Source organism: Rhea americana, unplaced genomic scaffold (genome assembly GCF_003343005.1).
Source record: "Rhea americana isolate MKP2758 unplaced genomic scaffold, rheAme1 scaffold_16, whole genome shotgun sequence".
NCBI classification, from domain to species: Eukaryota; Metazoa; Chordata; class Aves; order Rheiformes; family Rheidae; genus Rhea; species Rhea americana.
Genome location: NW_028185705.1, coordinates 3776846 through 3804132, shown reverse-complemented (window position 1 = coordinate 3804132; position 27287 = coordinate 3776846). Strand labels below are relative to the sequence as shown.

The 27287-nt window shown below is 35.0% G+C and overlaps 1 protein-coding gene across 2 annotated transcripts in view; it reads left to right on the top strand.

Annotated features, from left to right (window-relative positions):
- PPP4R2 (protein phosphatase 4 regulatory subunit 2) overlaps positions 1-23931 on the top strand; it is a 33346-nt gene extending 9415 nt beyond the window's left edge. The window contains exons 3-9 of one of the 2 annotated variants that reach the window (XM_085300054.1): positions 10295-10465; positions 15624-15717; positions 17203-17240; positions 19166-19240; positions 19641-19793; positions 20364-20632; positions 21578-23931. In XM_085300054.1, coding sequence (XP_085156180.1) covers positions 10295-10465; positions 15624-15717; positions 17203-17240; positions 19166-19240; positions 19641-19793; positions 20364-20632; positions 21578-21891 — 1114 coding nt within the window. In that variant the 3' untranslated portion in view covers positions 21892-23931. The remainder of the gene's footprint in view (positions 1-10294; positions 10466-15623; positions 15718-17202; positions 17241-19165; positions 19241-19640; positions 19794-20363; positions 20633-21577) is intronic. The other variant, XM_085300055.1, reaches the window with a different exon arrangement.
- Positions 23932-27287: the final 3356 nt, after the last annotated feature.

Below are 27287 nucleotides of genomic sequence, written 5' to 3'. Positions count from 1 at the left end.
TTTTTAAGGCTGAAATGAATGTAATTGAAGTTTAAAAGATTTTTAAAAAACACCTAACAACTTAACTTGAAGAATACAATCACTGAAGTCATGCCTCTTTCTGAAAAAGTGTTCTTAGTTTGTTGCAGTAATAAATAACTGGACCCATGTGGTGTTGTATGAAGTACTGTAAAAATGTATAGTAATCTGGTCCCTGTCTTGAAAATGCATTCTACAGAAGTGAGACAGATATGGACTGAGAAAACAGTTTCTGTACATGGAATTACTAAGAGTTAATAAACAATCATGTTTTTTTAGTAAAGCTATAAAGAAAATATTATTTAGAAGATTGTCAATCAAATTATTTTAAGAGTTGTTTTGTGTGTTTTTCTAATCTAGTACAAACAGTGCTGACTAATTTTTTTACAAAGATAAATATGTTAATTATACATAATACTGGTAAAAGTTATCCAGAATTAAAAACATACAAAACTCTACACCAACAGATTTCATAAAATATAGGATGGCAGGGAACAATTAAGTCTGTACTTAGTGTGATAAGTTTAATGTAATTCCCCAAATTACAACCATTTTCCTGCGTATATAGGAAAAAAAWTGTATAACTAAATTGTAAGTAAAGTGTGGAAGGATTTATCTGTTTGATGCTTATCTAAAAGTCTGTTTAGAAGACTTGCAACACTTCACAGTTAATGTGYACTGTAGGAATGTCAGTATCTGGAATAATCATTCCATTTATAATAGAACTTGATTTATAAGAAATGTTATCATAAAAATGAGTCACAGAAACTACATAAAGAATAAGAAATCAATATAGGAATATAAACATTGATAATTAATGTGAAAGCACAGTAAGTGGAACAAGCAGCAAGTGTACCACATTATTCTTAGCAGTCAGAGCAAACTTCAAGTAAATTTTCAAGTGAAAGGGAGGAGTGTTATGAAAATAGTACCTGCTTTTATTCTTATAGATAAGCCACGCCTATGGCTTGTGGAAATTCCAAAGGCTTTCAATTATCTTGTGCATATTGTTTTTAACTATGGTATAAGGAATTATATTACTGAGTCAAGAATCTGTTGAAATCTTGTCCTCTTTCATTCTGTGGTCCGTCTTTGCCTTTAAAACAGGAAATTGAAAGGTAGTTGAGTTCATTTGTCTGTAGATAACTATAATAAGAAATACACTTTCTCAAAAAATTCAGAGTCCCATTTCAGATTTTTTCTGTACTGTGGAACAGCTGTACTATGGTAGAATCAGTCAAGTAGTTATCAGGAGAGATCAGAATTAGTCCCCTGGTGATTGCAGACACTACTTTAATGCCTACATTGGCTGTCTGTTTCCCTAACTAAGTCTTAGTCTTTGTTGTTTCTGGCAGTAGCAGTAGTAATTTGCAAGTAATAGAGATGAACTCTCATACTATTAGATACAGCCCTAATGTATTCCAGTTCCCGTGGTTCTGGAATGAGTTTGTTATGCTTACAAAAAAGAAAGCAAAGTCTTCATTTATGCTGACAATAATCAGTAAGTGAAAATGGAAAAATACCTTCTGAGCTTGTGAGAAATACCAGTTTTTCCTCCTTTGAGCTCTTCAATAGATTTTTTAATTAAAGTGAAAGGTAGCATGAGGTCAAATCCTGCTGAAGATAACATGAGGACATTTTAATTTTACATGAGTTAGCAGGTGAAGGTGAACAGGACACTCCCTCAGGAAGTCTGTTTGCCAGCATGTTTTCCTGAGGAGAATGTACCATTTACAGCAAACCTCAGTGTTACAGGAGGTTCACAATGCTTTATGACCTACAGTTTAAAATTTGTTGTTTCTTCAGAACACTGATAAAGAACCTAGCACTTACTCATGGTTTAATTTTATTGTTAGTCTGAAGAGTTTGTCTGCATGCCAGAAGCATTTAAGAATCTAATCTTCATTGATGCACCAGGGATTGTAGTATGTAATTCCATTATTATTATTTGGAGTTTCCCATGTTAATCTGCATGGCACTGATAGTGAAAATAGCAACAGTGTGCAGAACAAGGACTCTAATATTTGTTGCATGAATATAGTATTAAAGTAAAACATGGGAAGTACACTGAGGAGAAAAATAATAAGTTGAATATTTGAAGCAAAAATAGTAGTAGTAAGGTAGTCTTCTTATCTGTTACAGAAGAGCAGCTGCTAGCAGGAATGGCTCTGCTCTCTAGCAGTCACACCACACACCTTTTTCTTTGTTGTCTGCAGCATTAATTTTTTGGTTAGATTAGTGATCTTCGCATCCCTGTGTGTGGGATCACAGGAATGTGTGGAAGCAGTGGAGCAGACTTGCCCTTTCTGGTGCAGACCACGTATCAGTTAAGTACATGGCAGGGCAGGGCTGAAATATGTAATAGCTAATCTCTTGGTTAATAGGAGTTCAGTGTTGCCAGCTTCCTATCTCAGATTTTTTCAGAGACATTTTTTCTGAAGGAATTGAAAGTAATTTCTCTAGCATCAAGTACTTCAAATTAAGAAATCTGTAGTATTCATGTAATAAATAGTAAAATAGTAATTCCTGTACAAAGACTGAAATGTCAAATGGCAGCGGGGTGTGTTTTTGTTGTTGTTTCTTTGTTTTCTGTAAGAAAAGCTTGGGTATAGAGTTTTATAGGCAGCTATCATCAAGATTTTTAGCTTGTGGGCCCTTTTCTGTATTTCCTGCTAACTTTTTCTTATACCTGATTAAAAAAAAAAGAAAAAGAAAAAAAAGAATAGACCTTTCCATCTGAAAGAACAAAAATAACCAAGGAAGGAGAGAGGAGTGAAAGAAATAGGGGGGCCTCAGCCCTCCTTCTGCTAGAGGAGTGCAGTCCATGAAGTCCTCTACATAACTTTTCATACTGCTTGCTGGAGAGGACGCATTTGGTGCATACTTTAGTTACTGACTTTGCCTGCTGCACAAGAGCAGCACGGTCAGTCATGGGTGCTGCATCGCGGGCTCCCGAGTGCTGCTATTTCCACATTCCCAGGCATGGAATGGTCCTGGGATGAATTCTGTGCTCTCTGATGGTAAAGATATGTCTTTGGTTTGACAAGTGGTATATTCTTTCTCATCCACAATATTTTTCTTTGAATGTACCTTGCCCCTGGGCTRTGGAAGAAGACACTGGAAAGTTTGCCTCCTTAAACTAAGGTTTGTTTTYGAATTACTGGGTGTACTTGGTTTTCTGAGCCTTTCTAATTTTGCAAATAGTTCCAGTGATAGTGTTGATAGATCAGAATAAAAAAGGAGCTAATCTTTTTTAGAAGAAACTTTAATTTTGCTTCTGGCAGAGCGTGTGAGAAGTGTTGTGTGCTGGTGTGTGTCTTCTTTTTTTTTTTTTTTTTTTTTTTATGAAGTCTAGAGCAAGGCATAGAACAGAAGAAACAGTTACTAAGTTTGCAAGTTAAAAACACCTGTTTCCTAGCAAGTCTTCTGTGGGAGTGTAATCTAAATCAACAATAATCTGAGGGAAGCTAATGTAAGGGAGACTTCTTCCATCTCATGTTACATACTAACTGAAGCGTTCTGGAATTGTCCCCTAGTTCTTCCTTTTTGTTTGGGGGATTTTGTGTTAAAATCAATTTAACTGAATATAAAGTATTTGAGTGTATCCTAAGTAAACCATTTCTCCATTTATGATTCTTTTTAGTTCTACTTGTGGGAGAGCTAATAATAGAGAGGAGAGAAGTGTTCCTTTCTTTTACCTAATACAAAATTCTACTTTCTTTCATGATCTTACTCAATAACAGAATCAATAGTAGATCTACTTTGTTCTTTTCATTTTGTGTTCTTTGTGATGTATAGCATCTCTCCAAAACAGATGGCATCCTCTTAAAACTGAAACCAAGCAACTTTGTAATGAACTTCTCAAATGCTGTGAAATTTGAAGAGACATCCCATGAGGACTCCTGGGGCTCTTAATGTTTTAAGTACATAGCTAGGTCTCTAGAAACTCAACATCTCTCCAACATAATGTTATTTTTAATTACACCTGTAATCTGTGAAGCAATTCCGTGAAGATTCAAGGGATAATTGGAGTAGCTTGATTTCAGATTATGCAGTCTGAATTCTTTCTCCTGCTCTTCAGTTCATTTTAGGTACTGTTCTGATTTATGTTCTACAGATCTTACTGAAGTTTGCAACTTGAAATCCTGCAGTYTCTCTAAAATGTGTAAGCTCCATTTACTAGCCTACAGTGTTAAATTTGGAGTTCTAATTAAGATACTGAAAAGGAAGATGTGTAGCTTACTATAGTTCTATTCTGCACTTCTGTAAAATATGATAGTAGACTTGTAGTCCAAGCTACGCTTAATATCCAAGTCATGTAGTAATGTGTGGGATTGCTGTGTTGTAGCAAAATCTTATAGTATAGTACTAAGAGAGAAAGAACTGTAACCTGTTCAAAATGGATATTTTTTGCTTAAAAACAATAGGGCAGGCATTTTGTTTTAGGAAGAAAATACATCTCTTTTGTCTCCATTTCAGGTCCCCAAGTAGCCATTCAGAATTACTTCAGTTACATGCTTTCTGATGTATGTCAAATCTTCCCTGAACAACTTTGTTAAACACTCCTGATTTTCTTCTCTTTCTGTTGAAATTTCAAGTCTCCTGGAGTAAATATACCAAAGGGCAGCAGAATCGATTATAAAAACTTGCCAGTAATAGGAAGAAAACATGAATTATTTCCCTGGCATACAAAAAACATCTTGATAGTGCAAACTATTGAAAGAGGGCCCTGATCTGCAGAGGGGATCAGTGCAGTAAGGGAGAAAGCTATCCTCCCAGCCTGGTCAGTGCAAGCTCTTCAAGTAAGCAGGTGGTAAGGGAGTTGGGTGAAGTCTCTTGTATTTCAGCTACTTTGCAGAGGTGTGGAAGTGATGGTTGACTTATTTCCGTGTAAAATGCAATTTTGTTTTTGTTATGCATACTTGGAAAGAGACTTCTGTGTGGATCATCTTAGTAGAGAAGCAAGCTTATTTGCAAAAAATGTTGTGCTAGGAATTCTTGTTTTAAATCAAAGCATAGGATCATATTACTTGGGGAACTGCTTTCTGTCTAAGGTCACTTCTATCCCTTTTTGAAGAATGCTGCCTGTCAAATAAAATTGGTTAATTTCTAAATTTGGCTTGACTAAATTATGTCAATCTGCAGTAATGGATTACTTCAAACAGATAATCATGTAGTTTTAGTGCAGGTTTGAAATTGTTTGCTTTTATTAGGAGGAAAAAAAAAGTTATTTAGGAGTGTATTCTTCCTCATTTCAGCTCTGGCATTGCTAGATTGTGTCTACATTAATCTTTTGTTACTGTTCTCACTCCATGCAATAGAGGTCATCTTGTTGTTGCCTCATCAACTTTCAATAAGTAAAGCACATTTGTTTAGTACTGTTCTGACTGTAGTTTCTTTCTGCTCTTTGTAGTTCTACTTGTGAAATTTCTTATCTTCACTTTATAATTCTGCCCCCTTCCTGGGGTTTGTGGTGTATTTTTTTTTCTTTTTCCTTTTAAGCCCCACTGGTATTTTTTTTCCTTGCCTGTCACTCTTTCTTCTCTGCTTGCTCATTTCGTGTCTTCTTTGTTTGGTCTCTCTTCCTCTCCCACTTTCTTAATCCCTTTTTCCTCCTTTCACATGTAAACATTCTTCTCAAATCCTGCTCTGTTTTTCTTACTATTGGTTGTTGGATCAGGTGCTATCTGCTTTCCTGTTTAATTTCTGTAAAACACAACTGATATCCTTCCATTTTTTCCGTATTTCCTAATATGTTTCTCTGTTATCTTCCTAATTTTGTTTGGCTTAAATTGCAAGGGCAGAGACTGCAAACTGGTACGGTACTATGGTGTAAAACATTTTAATACATCATCTATATAGCATAGTTACTATCATGTTAAAGGTAAGCCATAGTATCGCATATTTAAATAATGTAACGTAGTATTAGGTTTTCCTATAAAAAGACAAACTGTTGCGTTACGTGTTAGTTTTCACACTTGTRTCTGTTACTGCACTGTTATATTGTTGAGTTTAAAGTGTCAGCATTCAGATCACTCCTGGAAGAGTTTGAGATATTGTGGTTCCGCTATATATGATAAATGTGTGTCTGTCTTTATAAGCTACAGTTCTTGAAACATGCTAATGTTGCTTATTTTCAACCATTCATTCCAACCATTCTGGTCACTTCTTTCGTTGCTGGGTGCTTTTTATCTGATTAGTTTCCCTTTTCCTTCTAGTTTTCTGTATGTCAGCACAAAACACAAGGGAAGGGTGATCTGGGAGCTAGTGGGAGGGAAAGTGAGAGGACTCTTTCTTTTCACAGAAATGCCAGTTTATGGTGATTTACAGCATCTGTGAGTTAGGGGCTCATTAAACCTGGGGAGCTGCCTTTGTATGTGTATAATTACACAGAATGACCCTGATACTGTAGTGAAAGATGCTTTACAAATACATAAAATGTATATAATTTCAGAGTTGTTAGCTCTTTAAAATGAGAACATACTGAACCAAAGCATCTTCAGATCAACTAATGCTTTCAAGTATTGCTTCTGAAAGTATTTCTACAAATCATATAGCGTTCACAGAATTTTTGTATTTGAGTTGCTATAAAAGAGCTTTTACTAAGTTGCTAGTATAAATTCAAGAACAGCWTGATTTCAAAAACATTTTAATATGTGGTTAGAAAAGGCTGATTCTATACAATACTGAGTGGCAAAAGCAAGTTTGCATGAACAAGTCTGCTCAGAAGAATGCATAGATAGTATTTTCTTAATGAAATTTATTCAATTTGGTTTCTTCATAGAGCTTAAAGAACTTGCCAGTTATTTTCTAGTGAATAAAAATTGCACATCCTTAAATAAGGTAGTATATAAAACTGCATGGAAGAGTTTTCTTTCATTTCTATTAGGCTATGGAATTAACTACAAAAAGTTAATGTCAACAACAGTTGACCAAGCTTTGCTCAGTTTCAGTATCTTGCATTCCATAACAAAGCAGCTGTATCAGACATCTTGCACTGTAATGCTAGGGGTGTTCTCAGGGAACTTGTGGTAACAGCACTGGGAAAAGGAACCATTGCTCGTTGGGTTCATGTGAAAGCAAAGGTGAGAAGGAGATAACTGAAAGGTGGTGTGCAGAAGGTGGAGATCTATATCCTGGACAATGATAGAAAAATGGGGTCTGAAACAAGGAAGTGACCTGYGTTATAGCCTCTAGAAACCTTCTTGCTTCTTCCTACCTTCCAGGAATCCTCTGTGTTGCCACTGCAGGACTGAATTTTGCCTTCATGGTTGAAGAGTCTGGAGCTGACTCTGCTTTTTTGTGGTGCTAACTGCTAAGTGGCTGGTGTTCTCCATGTAATTTATTATTACAGGGATAAAACTGTTAATCAAATCCAGTTATATAGATCAGAAGGGCTTCAAGATCATCATCTAAATGGGGACATGCTTTAATGTTTAAATTAAAACAGTGAGGTCAGGAAATCTGTGTTCTGGCTGCATCGGTGATATCTGCAACTTTGCAGCAGTTATTTATGGTATGTTCTCATTTTAATCACAGGTGCAACTGCAGTTTGTACTGCTTGCTTTTAGCCATTTAGCTTTCATGCTGCTTGTGCTGTAGCCACTGCAGGGAATTTGGCTGAAGAAAGAGCTTGAGAAGCTGTGTAAATACCTAGGCAGGAAGCCTGTCCTGAGCTCCCTACCACCGTGGTTACTCTGCTTTTAGCAACACTTGTTTAGTTGAATTTAGAGCTGGTGCGGCTGTATCTGGGTTAGCTGTAGTTGCACTTGTGATGACATGGCAAGTTTATCATTAAACTGTCCTCCTTCTGTTTGTAAGCTGGAACATGTCATCTAGCAGGCAGTTGTTTATCAAGCATTTTGATGTACAGGACGAAAGATCCTTCTTATGTCAGTATTGCAGCCTTAAGAGGTGCAGGTTCTTAGCTTTTTTTAYACTAGTAAAAAATAAATGAATTTGGGTTGAATGACAGCTTTTTTCAGCATTTTATAAAAAGAAATGTTACATTTATACAGCTTCAGCATTGTAAAGAGRAGCTGATGAGTACTGCTTTGAGGCAGCAGGTTTCCATTTTAAACCTTTACACTTGTTGATTTTGTTTTATTTCAGCAGCCAATCACTGATACGTTGTTAGTGTATGAAAATGTAAGTAGTATTATTTAGCAAGAAATMAATAACAATGAAAATAAGGAACAGTTCAAGTTGGAAGTGTGAAAACAAACCTAAATGAGCTTGTAAAAAAGTATTTAGAATCCATTTTCACTGGGCAACTAAAGCTCTTGGGATGTTCTACAGGGAGTAATCTTACTCTGGCGTGAGGGCTGTTTACTAGGTCTTGTCTGTCAGTGTTTTGTGATGTGCTTATATATTAAGTCTGTGGTTTGTTATGGAAGGCTTTGGTATCATAGTTACAGCACTACAGAACTAGATAGCTTTTTAATTTAACCTTTGCTGTAGTAATGCCTATTATTGTACATTGGAAATGTTATGGTATTTTGCTTTGGCAGTATAATGCTAATTGGAGCAGTGATCCATTGAGACTTAATTATTCCGTTCAATTTATGCCATTTGCTTTGGGGACTTTTATTTCTTTCCTTTTGTTTTTTCTTTCTGTTTTTGTTTTTTCTTTCTGTTTTTATTGTTATTTATCTCTGTAGAGTAGTGGTTAGTGATTTCTTAGGAGAAAGGAGATTTGCTTTCCTCTTTGAATGCCCTTTCCAAGTTCCTGCAAATTTATCACTCCTTTTTAATTGTGAAACTGAAACATTATATCTTCATTTTTTGCCTTTAATAAAAGACCAAGTCTTCATGTTTAAAACTCTTAAAATAAATTTGAGCTGAATTTTCCAATTTTCATCTCATAATTGTTTCTTTGAGACAAGAAAATTAAGGCAAAAATAACATGGCGTTATTTTTCTGATGAAGGTAGCATGACTTCATTGGTCTGCGGTTTCATGTTTGGTAACAGTGATGCTTGAGAGCAGTGTGCAGGAAACACACTTCTTCATTCTGGTAGGGAGTGCCCACATGCAGTTCACTGCGCAAACAGTTGTATCAGCCCAACAGGTCAGCTGGTACATGGGGCTAAAGAAAGCTGGGGCTGTGTATGCTAGCTCTACTCCCCCCCCCCACACACAAAAAGCCTGTAGGAACACAGCCTTTGGCTAAATGGTATTGCTTTCAGCAGGAGTTAAAGGCCTGTCCAGGGGTCTAGATTTTCTACTTGTGTGATTTGAATCCACTTATTCCAGGTAACACATGTGGCTGATAAATGTCAAAGACAGTTTTCTCTTTCTTTATTTTTGGTTTGTTGTTGTCCCTGTGTCTTTTCTGTTTCTTTTCTATCATCTCCATCCTCTAGCTGTGAAAGCTGCATCAGCATGGTTAGAATAAAATTGATAGTGACTAAACTAAACCGGTTGCTTTCATGTTTCTCTCTGTGCTGCTAAAGAAGGGCACTAGCCAGAGGAGGGCCAGAATTGCTTCTCTGAATGTTCTGTGAAGTGATCAATGTAGAAAGGTTTTTGCAGCAGTTTTCCAACTTGTATGTAGTTTACGAGACCTGTTTTTTTGGAAGCTTCAATACACAGAAATGCTAATAAGCATGAAACTTTTAAGTTATAAAGCAAAAGGTAATTTGGAAAGATTTTCATACGTTACTTAACTGGTTGGGATTGTTTTCCAGAAGTCAAAACCATTTTGCACAAATACTCGTTAGCAAGTGCTGACTGTGGTACAAAGTATATTTGCCTGAGATACTCTTTTACAGAAGAATAGACAAGGATGTACCCTCCAGTACTTCTAGGGATCATGGGTATGGAGCAGTTGATTACAAAAGACCTTTTTAGTAAGGTTTCCTAACAATACACGTAATACACGAGTACTGTATGGTTTCCAGACTGAAACTCTGTTTCAGTGAGCTTGAAGTACTCTGTGAAAACTCAAGTTTGTATATAGACTCGCATGTAAATTGTATAGAATATATGCCTGTTTCACACTTATGCCTGAATTATGACCAGGAACTGGGTCCTTAAGGAACTGGCTTACCCAGTTGCTAATAGTAATTTCTTCCTTTTAATATTGTTTTACAGTAATTATTTAAATAGCTATCATGCATTAAATTGGTGGAAAAACAGTGCTTCATTGCTTACCTTGTTTATCTTAGAATTGGCACATCAATATGAATGCTATTCTACAAACAATAAAGTTATGCTCTTTTTCTGTGGTTTTAGGGCTGATTTACATACACCTTAATTCTTTGTGTCTTATGCAGGGTACAGTGGTCTCAATTTAAAGGCTATTTTATTTTCAAACTGGAGAAAGTAATGGATGACTTCAGAACCTCAGCTCCTGAGCCAAGAGGCCCCCCCAATCCAAATGTGGAATATATTCCCTTTGAAGAGATGAAAGAGAGAATTCTGAAAATTGTCACTGGATTTAATGGGTATGTAACATTTTAAATCAAATCTCATTTGTTGCCTGAAATCAGGATTGCAAATATATTTTCTCATTTTTAACTATACTCTTGTGCTATATCTCAGCATTTTCATTCAGCTTTCTTAAATAGATGAGCAGAAGTAACTTGTATCTTGGAAATACATTAAAATATTTTCAGAGCTTTTACTTTTATCTTTGAATTAAGATGTTGATATCTTGTGACATGTCAGTCATTTCAGCTTTTGAAATATGTAGCTAATTTTTCATTAATACCCATTAATGAAGCAAAGTAGCACTATAGCACAGTGTATGCGTAACAGGTAAAATGGATATTAAAGTCAGATTTCTTCCAACGTGTTTTGAGAAGCCTAATTGAAAGACCTCTTCAGGCATTTAGTCTTAACTTTTGTGACAGTTCCGTAGTTTTTGAAGAACTGATCCTGTGATAAACATAGTGCAACAAGGAGGCAAGATGTACCTGTTTTTGAATTATTAAATTGTGCCAGATTGAAATTTATAGATCAAATTATGCTTACTGAGAGGCTTCTCGTATTCAAACTATTACTTATTGACTGTATCTTTTAGATTAAAGTGTATATCCTTTGTTGGTTTTGCAATTCTGGAAGTTTTATTTTAAATAAAATTGTTTTTTTTGGTTGAGGGTGTTTTTATTTTCCTTTTTAATAGTTTGTATGATGTTTTCTTGTTTCTAAACTGGATTACATACTTGCAATAAACTGAGTTGTTGTCGTACATACGGGTCTCAATGTTTTCTTGAGAGACTCATTGACATTTTCTTTATYTTGTCGGTAAATGGACAGAACTTGCCTCCCTGTCACTCTCAAATTTCAGCTTTGGAGGTACTGTGAACACTTCTGTAGAATCATGTTTTGAAGTTAGGCTAATGATTTTTACTGTCATTATTCCATACAGCTTGCTTTATTTGTGATATGAAGGTTTCTTGGCAAGTCAGGTCAGATTCTTTTAAAAGAGAGGAAAGCAAGCCACTTAAAAAAATGTGAAGCTCGGCTTGTTTGCTGCTACTTAATATTTATACCTTGCTACTATACTGAAGGGAATTTAAATATAAACATATTCTTTATGCCTGAGTCATCTCCTTCCCACCATCCCCCCCCCCCTTTTTTTTTGTTAATGCTTAGCTGTGCCCAGCATTTGGTTAAACTTCTCGCATGGAGACAGCTAACGAATGGGCTGCTGTTACCAGGAGGTTCCCAAGTGCACTAAACAAACCTCTAGGTGACCAAGTCTGGAGCTTACTCTGTGGCTCTGTTGTTTTGATCTATTGTTGTAACACTAAGGAAAGTCCTCAACTTCCTCATGCTTTTAAGTGAACCACCCAGTCTTTGAGGAAGTAAACTGCCTACATTAGTTACCCTTAGGAGAATAATAAATTAGCATGTTTCAGAATCTGCGATTGCAGAACAGTTCATGTAGCAAATCCTACAACTCTTAGAGTGAGAATCTGATTGTAAAAGTTCAGTTATTTTAAGTTAAACCTGTTTTTGTTACATTTTAGGATATTAATTTTTGTGATTGGATATACAGGCTTCTTATTTTGAGTTGTGAATGTCATTTCAGGGAAACATAGTGGAGAATGAAGCGAGTTAATGTGACTTGATGTTTTTGCTAGTGTCTGTTTTAAAAATAAAGTGAGAGAAAGGTTTCATTAAAATCAGCTTATTTTTTCACTGCATCTGTGGTTTTGGGTTTTTTTGTTTGTTTTTTAATTATTTTTTAAGAAAATAGTGCCACAGAAGGTTTTTTAAAAAAAATTAATGATCACTCTGGTTTTGGATCATTCTAAATGAACTATTTTTTGGAAGAAAAATCAAACTAGTTGTTTTATACTTTATCTTATTTGACATTGTATAATATGGTTGCAGAGGCAGATTATCATGCTGTATTTTAGAATTGCTTTGGAGTAGGCAGTTTTTGAAAGATTTGCCGTTTTCTTAGCCTTTGCTAGTGAAGCAGAAAGTTCCAAGGTAAGTTACTAGGTATCTTAGATGACAGGGTTTTTCACAGCATAAAGCAAATAGCGGTATTTATAACTGTAATCCAAATTCTTAGTTACATGCTTTGCAGTTTAATTTGTTTTGTTTTCTGTATTTTGTCAGTATTATATTCAAAATTAATTCCACATTTAGATGTGTCATTTTGAACAGAACTTGGGTTTTCGTTTGCAATCACTGGGTTTAGAAAGATTTGAAGCTTATAGTGGTACGTCTGTTTCTTCGCTATAATTTAATATGACTAGTTTTAGTTTTCCCTGGATAGTTCTTGAATCCTGTCCATATGACAAATTTTCCGTTTGCAGTTTATTCTGAACAGTAGTGCTAGGAGATAGTTATGAGTGTTTGCAGTATGGAATTTTAACTGGTCATTTTAAGAAAGATCTAGGTATGCAGTTCATTCACTGAACTGATTGAATAAATTTGTAAAAATTTCAAAGGTTCAGTTATAATATTATGCAAACAAAATTTTGAAGTGATAGCCATGCATAAATTTATACCAATTTCAGTAACTTTTATTTAAAATTGTATTGTTAAACTATTTTAAAATAGTTTATATTATATAAAAGAATTCATGATTAACTAGAAGTGAAGCTACCTGTTGGATTTTACTAACTAAAAAACAAATGTTGAATAAATTCCATGCAAAGGAGGTGATGTTGTGACACTTGGTGCCATCTACTGCTCAGTAAACAAAGTACAGTTTAATACAGATTCCTTTGAAGGGAAGTGAACTGGTTTTAGCTTTTGTCTAAATAATTTTTTTTTATAGCTGAGAGTAAAATAGGTTAGATACAGATGTAAAACATCTAGGCAATGATTTTCCAGAATGTTTCTTGCATTTGACTGCTGAAAATTAATTTAAAACTCTGTATATTTTTGTTTCCATGAAATAAATTGATTTTTGAATGAACAGTTTAGGCTATTACAACTTTACAAAGRTACTTCAATTTGGAACTTGACAAATCAAAAGCAAAATGTCTATCAGTGAGAAACAAAAGACAATCTATTGTGCACTTATGTGGAAGAGTTAAGAGATCGAGTAAATTCCTGTGAGTGACTGCATCTGGTGTAGTTTAGGATTTGGGGAAGAGAAGGCACTGCATAAAAGCTGAGCATCATGAAGAATTTGGRTACTGCAAATAATTGTTTTTCCAAAAGTTACAAAGCCAGCAGCAATACTTAATTGATCTTAAGGAAGCTCTAGTGAAATAAACAGCGAGACCACCTCTTGTAATAAACTGAATTAAAAGGAATGTCCTGGAAGTTCCTGGTTTGTTCTGTTTCATTCATATCAGACTGAGTTGGGAGGGGTGTGGAGGGGGATATTTCTTTAGATGAAAACAGAGGTAAAACTTCTTGCTTCTGCACCAATATATTTAATAGATTCTGCCTTTTGGTTTTCTTCCTTTAAGGAAGAGCATGTCATAATGAATGTTTTAGAAATACTGTTGTGCTCGTGTAACACTACTTTTTCAAATATTTAAGGTATTTAATACTTAATCAGCTGTAGTCTGACTCTGCACAGCTGGCTGATGGTCCAATATAACTGGACCATCTTATTCTTAGAAGTCAAGTAAAGATAAGTTGGTATCTTGTAGTTCAGGGTGAATGGCAATGCAAGGCATGAACTAATTAACAGGGTCAGCACAGTATACTATCTTTTTCCAGGTGGCTCTGTTGGAACTAGTTTTAAGGATCTCTCTTAGATGGTTGGTTGTAGCATACCTCCTTACTGTTTTCAGCTTGAGGATTATAACTTCCATAGTAACATAATATATAGACAACTCTGAAAAATGGAATTGAATCGTTGATACTTGGTCATTTCTTATTTCTCTTTACTGCTCACATTTAGTGAATCGTACTACGTAAGAGTTCACTTTAATCTTAGCTACGCTGACATGTTTTCCTTGATCTAGTGGCGTATCTGCACATCTTTAAAAATGTGTATTTTAGCCAACAATATAAGTTTAATATTCTGTGTACTTAGCTGAGTTCCTTATAAAGTAATAAAAGTTGAATTATAAAAAATTTTACAGTTTAGGACTTTGGTTATGTATATGCATGTATTTATATGTCTGTGTTGCTTTCCATTTGGTATATTGGTTATATTCCCAATCCAGAACTGATTCTAAAGTTTCACAYTGTATCAGATACTCTTTTTAGATCTATTTTTGTAATGTTAATGGTTTCAACCTCAAAAGTAGTCAACTGTAAAAATMTGTAAATGTTCATCATTTTATTAAAATAACTTTAAAAGTATGATTTCATTATTTTATCAAAAGTCACAAATCTGTTGAATTTTGACATTGTGTATGAATTTGCAGTGAAAGYGTATACCATCTCAGGCAACTCTGGTAAATGTATGTAAAGTATTACTTGTTTGAAATTTCAATTTCTCACTCATATTTAAATAGAGATGAAATTGAGTGCAGAATTGCTAGATAGAAAACACAGAATGGGTGAATATGATGTTTTTGTGGCTCTGTAGATGTTTGTGGATTTATATATCTTACGCTAATATTTTTGCTAAGGTGTTCCTTCATAGATAAGTATACTGTTTAATAATGACGAAATACAGCATTTGTAACAGTTGAACTTTCATGGTTCTACTAATTCCRATATATAATGCTTTTTCTGTAAATGTATTTTGTGAAATATGAAATAAACTACAATCGGAGAGTTTTTTTTTAGATCTAGTGTGTGAGTCTTAAATTTATTTTGAATCACTTATCACTGCTGTTTTATATATTTGAATTATCTAATAAATACAGTCTTAAACTATTTTACTGTTGATGATCTTATTTCTGAATTTAAATACCCACTTTCCTTTTCATTGCTATAATGAATTATTTGACTTGTGGGATTCCATTGTTTGTTGTTCCTTTTAGGATTCTATTTTGAGTTTTGTGGTGGATAATCTATTGCACAGAAGACGATCCTTTGTCATCTCAGTGTATGGAATGAGGGAAATACAGCTTTATGTTACTACCCTATATTGCTAATGCTAACAAATTTAAATACTGTTTTCTTTCCATCTGCTCAGTAACGGAGGAAAGCAATAATGTTATTGCTTCCTAGCAGTCTTACTCATTAAAATCAAATTAAATTGTTATAAATATTTCATTGCAGTATCCCGTTCACTATTCAGCGACTCTGTGAGTTGCTGACAGATCCTAGGAGGAATTACACAGGAACAGACAAATTTCTAAGAGGTGTGGAAAAGGTATGTATGTTTCTGAGAGAACACAGCTAAATAGAATCACAGTTAACATTTAAATAACTTCTGAGTTACTCTCAAAGATCTATTTATTTCATTATGACTCTAATAGCTATTCTGTTTTTACTTGTTTCGTATCTTTACAAAAAGCAGTTTTAAAGTAACTTAAGACAYGAAAATAAGTTTCAGAGCTAAGGTTATTTTGGTTCTTAATTATTGTGCAGTACTCAAAACTGAAGTTTCTGGAGGGTAAAATGTCATTCTTTATATTGAGTCCTCTCCAGAAATGATCAAATAATCAGTTGAAATACTATGAATTATTTGATGTTCTTTCTCATTTCTGTTTAGATCAGATACAGAAGGTGAGGAAAGAGATTCTTCCCCCCTCCTCCCTCAAACGCTTTCTGTTTCAGTATTTGGATCCTCTTTTGCAGAGGAATCTATCTTCRTAAAAGCATACTAATCTCATTTAATGGTATTTTATAGCATATATTCAGAATGCAGTGTCTTTCAAGAGCCAGTATTAGACTTTCAGGATGTGGTTTCATGTAAGATTTTCCTGATGGCAGAATTAGATTAAGAGGTCCCTACTTGGTCTATGCAATTAAAGAAGAGTTTGCTTTTAACTAGAATTGTTTTCACTGATCCAATTTATAGTGTGGCCCCACAATCAGATGTACTGTTGCAAATTAAGATGGGAAAGGAGATGGTCAGCAACACTGGTGAGACAGGTCTTCATAAAACCRAAGTGAGATTTGTGGCATTTCGTCTCATGTTTTGTTGAGAGGCCTTTTTAGTCAGATTTAATTTAGCTGGTCCTGCAAAAAAAGGCCCTTGGTATAATTTGTGTAAGCATTAATATGGAGAGAGAAATTCACAGACCTAATTTTTAAGCTCCATTTCTAGATGTTAAAATTGATACTGTTTGTAGTGTCATTCAAGGGGGAGAGGTAACTATGCAAAACTTCCTGAATTCGTTATTATTTCTGCCCTTTGTTTTTGCAGAGTCAGCATCATTTATACAGTTGAAATATGGCTGTGCCAAAAATAGATAACAGTGCTCACCTATTTTTTGAATCTGAGATCCATACATACAAATAGAGCATTTTCCAGCATTTTAGAATGTCATCTTCATTTTGGAAGTTTTTGAGCATTTCACAGTGTTTTTCTTTGGTTTTTCAAATATTCTGTAATGAGAAATTACAAACACTTGGGCCTGAGATTTAATGTGCTTGTCTAGTTTTGATACTAAACCACTTGTGCTAAAAGCCATTATATCTGTATTTACGACCCAACCTTGTAAAGAGGAAGCCGAGACACACGCGCACACACACACACACTCTGTATCTATTGATAGCCCTCAKCTACCTTTTCTTCAGAGGCACTTTAACAGATATGACTGAAGTCTTGTAACCCTTTAAATTTTGGGTTGTTTGTCAGGAGCAGAAGTCTCTATTTCTGAACTTGTAATGTGTTGTTTGTGTGTTACAGAATGTCATGGTTGTCAGCTGTGTATATCCATCTTCAGAGTAAGTATAATCTTCAGTTTCTTGAAATTTCAAGATTATATTAGTATGTATGTCTAATATTACTCTTGCTGGAGGTAGTTGTATCCAAAAACAAGATACGCACAGTGCAGTTTCCACTATCACTAGTTAAATCAGCTGTAGTGATAATGGCCTGCCAGTAGTGTTAATGTAGTAACTTGAAATGAACAAGCAGCTTTGGAATTCAGATATATGGCACAGTTCAATATTATCCCCAGATTTAGCCATTGATTTATACCACAGCTAGGTGATGGAGAAAATACTTTTTTTTTTTTAATTGCTAATGTTAAAATGGGATAATTTTCACATCCATGTGAGAGTTGTCAGCAGTGGTTCCCTGTTGGAGAAATTAAATCTCCTATTAAAAAAAATAYATATACTCTTTAACTTGACATTCAGTGTGATTATGGAATAGGCTGGAGGAGGAGGCATGTTTGGTTAGGTTGGCTTRTTATTTTTTTTTCCTCTTTTAGCACTTTGAAATTAAATGCATGAAATGACAACTGAAGGGATTGCATCCTTCCATCCATTTATCACTGGGCTATTTCAAACAAGTTTCCACATCTCCCAGTATATATTTCCTGGGTTTCYCCTCTATAAAGTAGCTTAATCAGTGCCTTCTTGGTGTGTTATGCAGCTCCATATAATAAGCAGGTTAGGCTGTAGTCACATCTGCTCAWCATGCTGTATAGCCTCCAATTAGTTTTAAGCTAACTGTTTTGAATAACAATCTGTATAGATTTCTCTGACGGATATCCACTTGACTACTCAGCATGCTTCCTACCTTCGCTGCTGTGGCTTAGTTCAGGGGGTAATAGCAGCAAGCCTGATTAAAGGTCTTTCAAAGTTTTTTTTAATATCTGTGCGGCAGTCATACCAGCATAAATATACTGTATTGCTTAGGCCATCAGGCATATGGATTTAACTAGTGCAAAGCAATTACTAATATTGTCTAGTTGAGGTGCTGACTTCAGTTTTTTTTCTGACTTAGTAGCAGTTAAGCTAGACCGGTAAATCCACAGGATGGATACCCTTCAATATCAGTTGTGTGTAAATTTATATCCTAGCCCATTTCCCAGTGTAGTATTTGTGTAAAAAACTCCCGGAGAACTGGCTGTGGGGATGAGAAAAACATCATCTTAATATATGCAAGTATCTAAAGGGGGAAGGAAAGAGATTTGGTTTGCTGTTTCAGAAGGTTAGGATAGACTCTTAGTTCTTGAGGAACAGGTTTCAGGGCATTGCACTGGTCTGTCTGTCTGTTTTCCTCAATGTGCAGAAACAACTCTCTCAGGATCAGAAATTCTTTGTTGAAATGATAATACGAAGAATGCAGCTAAACTTGAAAATGGGCACTTTTTGTGACACAATTCTAATTCTTCCATCTTACCATAAAATAATGGGTTCTTATTGATAGGTATTCTTTTCAGAAGGCTCAATATTCTTTCCTTAGAACAAATTTAAGTCCCAGTCTAGCATGTACTTGAATTTACACTTGTTTTTAAGCATGTGAGTTGTACACTTGAAGATCACTGCTTTTTATTTTAAAAATATGCAGATATTAATAGAAATAATGCCACTATYGGAGCACTTCATTGGACAATTTTAAGCCACTTGATGCAATTTAAGACAACTGAATGCAAAAGAAATGTACTCCATACTCTGAGGTTCTTTTGCAGAATGTGAAGGAAAAAGCTTATGCCTCAGAAAGCCCTCCTTCCCCATATATTAACTGAAAGAATATCTAAGAAGATACTGCCACTCAAACTCTACCTGTAATAACTAAATTCTATTTTTCACTGTTTGTTTGGAAAATATGATGTTTTTCTCTGATAACAAATTTARGAAAGTAATTTAACTTCCTTTATTCATTACATTCTAACTGTTGTATTTTAATATCTTTTCAGGAAAAATAATTCCAGTAGCTTAAATCGGATGAATGGTGTTATGTTCCCAGGAAATTCACCAGGTTACTCTGAGAGGTAAGTTTAGCTTCACAAGTTACCCTTTTGGGGGATAAAAGCAAGGTAGTGTTGGATATAGCTGGCTCAGATCCCTTTTCTTTACATATTCTGATCCCAGATAAACAGCCTCAGAAATGTGGCCCAACATAGAATATTGGGGGAGGTAGCGAAGAGGAGTGGTAAGGCTATACCCCATTTGATTTTTGCAACCTTGACCTTTTTGTAACATTGGTATTTTAGGTTATTTCATTATTTATTTTTAAAGTTTTATGATAACACACAATTTGGAAATAGGGAGTTTATTCAATGTAAAATACCAARGTAAATGAATATTTTCATGATCTTTTAAAACTAAGATATAGCTACTTACTGTCTATTAGAAATAAAGTACTAAAAGAATGGATTAATCTTTTTTAAGATCTAATATAAATGGCCCTGGAACTCCCAGACCAGTAAATCGACCGAAGGTTTCTTTGTCAACTCCTATGACAACAAACGGTTTGCCAGACAGTGTGGAACATAAAGAATCAAACTTGCAGCAAACAGAAGAAAAAAAACACAGGTTTGAGGAGTAATGCATTCTGAGTTTTTTATTATTCTTACCTTTTTTCACTTACTAAAATATTTTAAAAGGAAATGAGCTTCTAAAGTATGTGTAATTAAGCCTTGCCAGAGAAAAGAATATCTGCAGGAGGATTAGACATGCACTATTACTGTTTGTACCTTCTAGGTAACTGCTAGCTCAAGTTTATACAGTTGCAGTAACCCACTTCGTAAGTGTATGGAATATAGAGTAAAAATGAAGAGCAGTTAATAGAGTTCAGAAACTCACAATTACTGTATTTGTGCCGGGATGTTAAACTGAAACCAGATGTGACATTTCATAAATCAAAAAAAAAACCTATCTGTAATTTAGACCCACAAGAGTAGCCTAATCACTCTGCATTTTCATAGACAACCAGATGAAGGAGGAGTGATGAGTTTGAGGGTTTTGTTACGTAGTGATTGAAATGAGTTTTACTGTTGTCTCTCATAGTGTTTATTTTGAAATACCTATCTTAAAAACAAACAAAAAGAGAAGTGCARTAGATATGGAATATTTTTATTCAACAAGAATCCTAACTGCATTTGTTGTTCATAGTGAATCACCAGCATCTGAATCAGAAGGTGCTCAAAGCAGCCCAGTAAAGAATAAGCACTCTGAAGATGATCCTATAGAAGCAGAAGGACATGAGGTAAAAAGACTTAAATTTGACAAAGAAGGGGAAGCCAGAGATGCACCTAACCAAACTGCCTCCAGTGAAGTTTCTTTAGGCATGGGAGAAGAGACAGAAACATCCTCTACATCTCAGGATAAGGAAAAAGATGCTGCTTGTGCCAGACAGCACTGTACAGAGGAAGAGGAGGAAGGTATTTCAGATTCTTCATTATGTGCTCTGTGCATTTTCCAARAAGTGCAAATTTTCTTTGCTGGAGGCCAGATTGCTTGAATGTCTCCTGCTGTGCGTAAGGATGAACTGCTAGATCTTGATCCATTTACCAGTTCTGTTGTTTGCTCTTTTTAATCTGTCCCACGTATCTATTAAAAAAATAAAATTCTACTTAAAATTAGGCAGAAAGCAGTACATTACATGAGCATGGTAATGATATACCAAGAATTTGGGAATGTCTACTTTACTGTATCTTCAGATATTCTCATCTCTTCTCAAGGAGGAGGTTGGGTCATATACATTTCACTACCTGTATTTTTTCTTAAATTACTGATATACGGGTATAAAGTTCTRTCCTTCTGCTAGGAAGGAGCCTGAGCAACAATCTCAGATCCTATCGGAAGAGTGAAATTTACTCCAATCTAAGGCGAGCATTGTAGCTAAATCAAAAAAAGATAACTGTAGTTTGAAGAGACTGATATATTTCTTATGTATTCTTCCATGTTTCCTTTTTATTTTGGGGGGCTTATATGTATTTGTAAAATGTGCCTGTAAAGGATGAGTTGGTATACTCAAAACAATTATTTTAAAGATTTCTAGAAGACTGTACTTCTGAGGACAAGTAGGGAAATGTAGGGAAGTTTATAAAAAGTTACTTGTTGTTTTTATATTGTCTTTATCCACAGAAGCTTAGTTAAATCAAGTTATATACTTAACCAAAAATTTTACTTTATGATATATTAGGATAGATAATTATGAGGTTGACTGATGCTTTAAATTGTTTTTCATAAACAAAGGTATTGCCAGTTTTCCTATCCTTGCCTGTATTGTAGAAGCTTTACCCAGCATAGCTGGGAATGGAAGATAGCAGAATTGAAACTTGTTTAAAAAAGCCTTAATAATACTTTACTTTCACTGTTTCTAGAGTCCTTCATGTCTCCAAGAAATGTTGGTCCAGACAGAAGAGATCAAGACAAAGATAGTGAATCCTCAACTGTGAATGAAGAGACCTCTGAGGAAAACAATCAAATGGAGGAGTCTGATCAGTCTCAAGCAGAGAAGGTTTTACATTCAGATGACAGTGAAAATAGTGGATCTGTCAGTAGTGGAGCTGACTGCAGTGAAACGGAAGAGATAGGGTCCTATGCTAGTGAAACTCCAGAAATTTCATCAGAGACCCCTATGGAAAACAGTGATGAAGCCACAGAAGTTGCAGATGAACCTATGGAGCAAGACTAATTTAAGTACACCTAGATGCAGTATTTTCCATAAGGCTCCAGTTTTACACTGTATAAATAATTTTATGTAATAAAGTGGACCTTTAGTTTTACAAAAAGAAGCAGGTTGTAAAATAAAACTTCTCCATGGATTGAACYTTGAAAGAGTTGTACATGATAAGAACTGTGAATACCAGCTCCTTCAGGTCCTGCTTACCGCTGAACTTTCGTTTGGTCAAATCAGTGGTTTGTGTATAGTTTTTTTTATTTAGAATAAAAGTTTTTAAACTGGAAGGTAATTATAATTTTGACAACTTTTTTGGAGATTACCACACCTAGTTGTATGTAAGCAAGAAAGCTTTGTCTCGTCTTTTTCTGACAGCTATAGCAGTTACTTCATATTTTGGTTACAGTTTCAACACTCAACATGTGAATTATGGGGTTTCATGCTGGTTTCCAGATTTTTATTTGAATACACACTATGAAACTTCATGCTGTGTGTTTAAAATGTGTTACATTTCTCACACACATATATATGCACGCACATGTATGTGTACCCTCACAGTTCTAAGGGGGAAATGTTATATTTTTCTGTTTCTGTAAAAGATAAATACAGCAAATACTTTTTCTATAGGAAAAGACTGCATTCACCTCTCAAGGCACTTTGTTTTGCCTCTGAAAAACAAATGAAATCTGGCCCATATGAAACCCTGGAAATACTAACGTTAYTGCAAACACCAGAGTAAACACATTCCAAGAAAACTGTTCAAATTACAACATTTTTGTATACTTCTGAGGTGCCTGAGTGAAAGGATTTCATTTATTTATGAGAAAATGTGCTTTATGTTGAGAACGTAATGTAATCAAAACATTAGCTTAAACTTTTGTAGAAGAAATGTTTGAAAATATGATAAGAAAATATCTTGGAAGAAATGAACAGGTACTTGCCTTTTTGAGTGCTTCTTGGAGCATTGTGAATATTATAGAGAAGTCTCAGAATTATTTTAAAGTATGCAAACGGCATTAGTATGATCACACTGCTGTATTGGAAGAATTAATACATGACCTTAGTTATGTACCTGAGCTAAGTTGACTAAAAGGTATGGGGTGCATAGAAATCACCATGATTTGTACAACATTTTGGAAGTGAACTAAATATTTTTGAACATGCTACTTGGACAGCCAGTGTTATATTTTTTCCAAACCAGCTCAAAGCACAACTACTGCTTTAAACTCAATATTTTCCAATTCTCATATTTAAAGACATGCAAGCTGCAACTTCCCAGTCACAATTACTGGCTGCCAAATTTATACCTGTTTCTTCAACTGTACCTTTTTGATATTTAGAATTTTTAAATTTCTGTAAAGTAGATTTTTGTAGATTGTAATGAGTGCTCACTGCCATTGTGAAACGGTATATAATTGTATAATTTCTGTGTGTAAACTGAATGCTTGGGCTTTCAATACAGTATTCATATAAAGCAATAAATATTAATGTTATGAAATATCTGAGTACATTTTTATCAGAATTGTCCCTCTTTGGTTTTAAGTTCAYATACCTGAAGTACAAAAATGACCTCTAAAATGCATGCTCATGGTTTCTTGTACTACATGGAATACTTTATATTTTGGGAGGAGTGTGTGGGGGAGAAATCCAGGTTTTGAGTAACACTAGAATAATTTGGCTCAGTTTGAATATTTATAAAGTAACGTATTGCTGACTTTACCCTTGAARTTTAAGCAGACAGTGGCTTCAGGGAGATGCTTGCCAAAAAGAAATCCTGTTGTTTGAGATCCCCTTACAAAAGGAAAATCATACTTTTTTGACTCATTTTTATTGTGCTGAAGGGTTGGATGTGTACTACAGAATTCAAAGGACTGAACCAAAATGTTGGAATTAGGAAAGTTTAAAATGTAGTGACATCTTGCTTTTTTGTTTTGGGGGAATATTTTGCCAATGAGAACAAAATTTTTAAATTTCTAAGTTTAGAGTTTTCTGAAATTTTCTTTAGAATGTTTATTTGTGAAGCTGTTGTCAATAAACTTGTTCTTTAAGCACCTATGACCTTTCGATATGTTTGTTTTAGCAGCCCTGGTGCCACTATTGTAAAGATTTGCCTAAGAACTTTGAGATATGGATCCGTTTGTATCTGCAAGCACTGTCTTTTGCAGTAGCTAATAAAAATTGAAATCATGCTTTAATGTCACAGTAAGCATCTTGCTACCTAATACATGCCTGCATTTATAGACTGTATTTACTACATCAGATAAGCTTTTTTTTTTTTATGCCGATTTAAAAACAATTACTGCGTTTCAAAGCAGCCATATTTAGTCCTAAGTATTGTGCACTATCACTAGACAGGCAGCTGCTTTTCAGTCTGTGTAGAGGTGTAATACTGAATCTACTTTTATAGCTCAGTATTTTCAAAAAACAGATGCTTTAAGTACCATAACTACATACACCACAGAACGTGTTTCAATATACAGCCATTTAGCCAGGACTGGTCATGGGTAAAAAAAACCATTGTTTGTATTCACATAGGAAGTGTGTGACTGCATATATGTATGATTAAACCCCCCAAAACTATGTAACAGGTGCTTTATTTTGTCTGTGCACAATAGTTTTTCTGTATAAAATGTGATGGTAGGGTTAGGTTTCAGAATACAAGTTAAGGATGAAACCTTAATTATGCTCTTGATATTTAAAAGAGCCAACACCTTGCTATCTTAGAAAGTTAACTTTCTTAAAGCATCTGAGATTCTCCATCTGCCTTGATTTCTGGAACTCAGTGACTGTTTTGATCTTTGCTCTATAGATAGCTTTTTATTGTAGCATGTATTTGTATTGTAAATATTAGTACATTGAAGGTGTTGTCCATACTAGTACACTGAAGTTAATGGTAAAGTCTTTTGAGTTGGCTCAGGAAATGGAGTAGAAGTTCCTGGAATTTCTCCGTTAGTTTGCATGCAGCAATTTCTGCTGGGTACTTGCTGGGCTCTGCTGGTTTTGCTCGTGGCTGTCATGATCCTACAGTGTAAGCCAGTCTTTGGATGGAATGGTTTTACTCTATGAAAGACGTCTCTTACAAAAGAAAATGGCAGTTTACAGAAGGGTTTCATCATGACGCTACCAAAATTATTCTGGGTCTCATGAAAAAGAATCAGGCCTGTTTTTAGCTTCTTTGTTAATTCTAGTGGGGGAGGACAGAGATGAGAGCTGAAGCCTGATCAGATTTTATTTATGAGATTTCTGATTTAATAATTATTAAGGAGCTACTCAGTGATTAATGAAATCTTAAATATTTTTTTTCCTGAAATGAATATTTCTATTGACTACAACTGTACTAAAACCCTTCTGAAATCCATTGGCATTTTTTATTCACATAGTGCACTGCTAGGAAGAGTTTAAAGGCTATTCGCATCTCAGGATGTCTTGCGCTCAATGATTTTCAGTCAGACAAGTACGGAAGAGGTAATATTTACTGAAGGGACCCTACATAAATCACTGACATTATCAATTTAAGACCCTCATTTTGTAGAGTAACCAATAAAGTTCTTTTTYCCCCCTTTATCAGTGTTCCTTGCCCTCATTTTCAATGACTTTCATGCAGCAACTTCATTATGGATATAAATATTCTCTTGGAAACTGCACAGTTTAATTGAAAGAGGTTAGCTCTGAAATTTGTGTGTTTAGACTATATGAGGTACTGTGTTCTCTGTACTCCTATGAAGTGGCTCATTCTGCTACTGGGCCTCTCCCACAGACTGGTAATTTTAATAGGTTTACGGCATATTTTGTTTGCTTTTGTGTTTGTGAACAGACTCTGGGACAGCAGGCACCTTGTTTCCAGGATTCCTCCAACCAAATATTCATGCCAACAACCTATCTCCTGCAGACTTCAGTTTTTAGATTAAGTAGTAATCCTTTGCTTTCTAGTTGAAAGATGATGTTCTGGTTTCTGTGTATGCAAGTGGCAATCATGTTTTGGTTCTGAATGATCTCTTAATGAACAGGGCACCTGAAGTAATTCCAAGTTTCATTCTGTTACCATCAACTAGTTTTCAAGATGTACTATAAGCAACTGTTTCCTTATTTCAATTATAAGTTGATCTCCCATCTTCATGTTCACTTACTGGAAAAGCTGCTCTTCTCCATCCATTGTCATTGCAGCCAGTAACTATAAAGTTCTAGAAATTTTCTTTCCTTCAGAAATTCTGTGGGCTGATCATAGCTAGGATTGTATGACTACAGTGGGGTAACAAGCAGTTGGAGGGTGTGGAGTGGATCTCAGGGGAGGTGAAGAAGTTTGAACTACAGGATCTCTTCCCTATAGTCGCAAAGATACAAAGCTGACTTAACTGAGTTGGACCAAAGCAGCAGGATTAGTCTAATGGCCACTCTTCTAAACCTAGACTCTTTAGAAAAAGAGAAGCTTACTTTTTGAGGAAAGAGACATTAATTCCTGATCTTAACGTTTATTAAAAATTTATGAAAATATGTCATTTTTATTGAAAAGGGTGGGGAGAAACAATCCAACCTGGAAAAACACTTGTTTTATGTATTAACAACATCTATCTGTTGCCAAAGCTATTTAGAAGCTTAACTGTATACTAGATTACAGACAATAAACAGAGTGAGCAATGGTAGAAACCACTCACGACTGCCATAAAATATTACCTGGATATTTTATTCTGTTGTCCAGTTTATAGTTGTTAGATCACATCACTACAGGTTAAGATATGAGAAATTTTGAGGGCCACTGAACACTGCAAAATTAGGCTCAGCCTAATGTTGTTTGGCATATATGTCTTCTGCAATTGTGAAAATTCAATGTCCTTAAACTTTCATTTCTRTCTGTGTGGTGGTATGGCTTACTGTCAATACACAGATGTGTTATATGAAACAAGCATAAATAGTGACTCTTTAGACTTGTTCCAGAGTGATTTCTTCTCTCCAAATACTCTGGGCTGTTTTACAGCTTTATACAAAAATAATTTTTAAAACCCACTAAAATGCTGTACATGCTGGAGTATGTCTCTGCTGTGATGTCGAGAACGCCTTTCATAGTCTACTGAAGAAGTATTTTTTAAGCAAAAAATTTTCTGCAATCACACCATGATCTTGCTATTGCAAACAGGAACACACTCAAACCTTTATAACAGATAACATATATTGCTGTTACTAGTAAAGTGTCACATCAACCGTTTTGGAATTAACTGGAGCTACAGCACACTTAGGATGAGTGTAGCCATGCTTACAGAGAGAAGGTCGTTCTTACTGATCAGGCGTTTCCCATAAAAAGCTGCTAGCTATTTAGTGCAGTATCTCTATTTTAATTACTATGGCAGGGTTGCATTTTGTGGGCAGGTGGGAAAATCCAGCTATTTAAGACTAAGGTCAAGACAGCTGGACTGGTG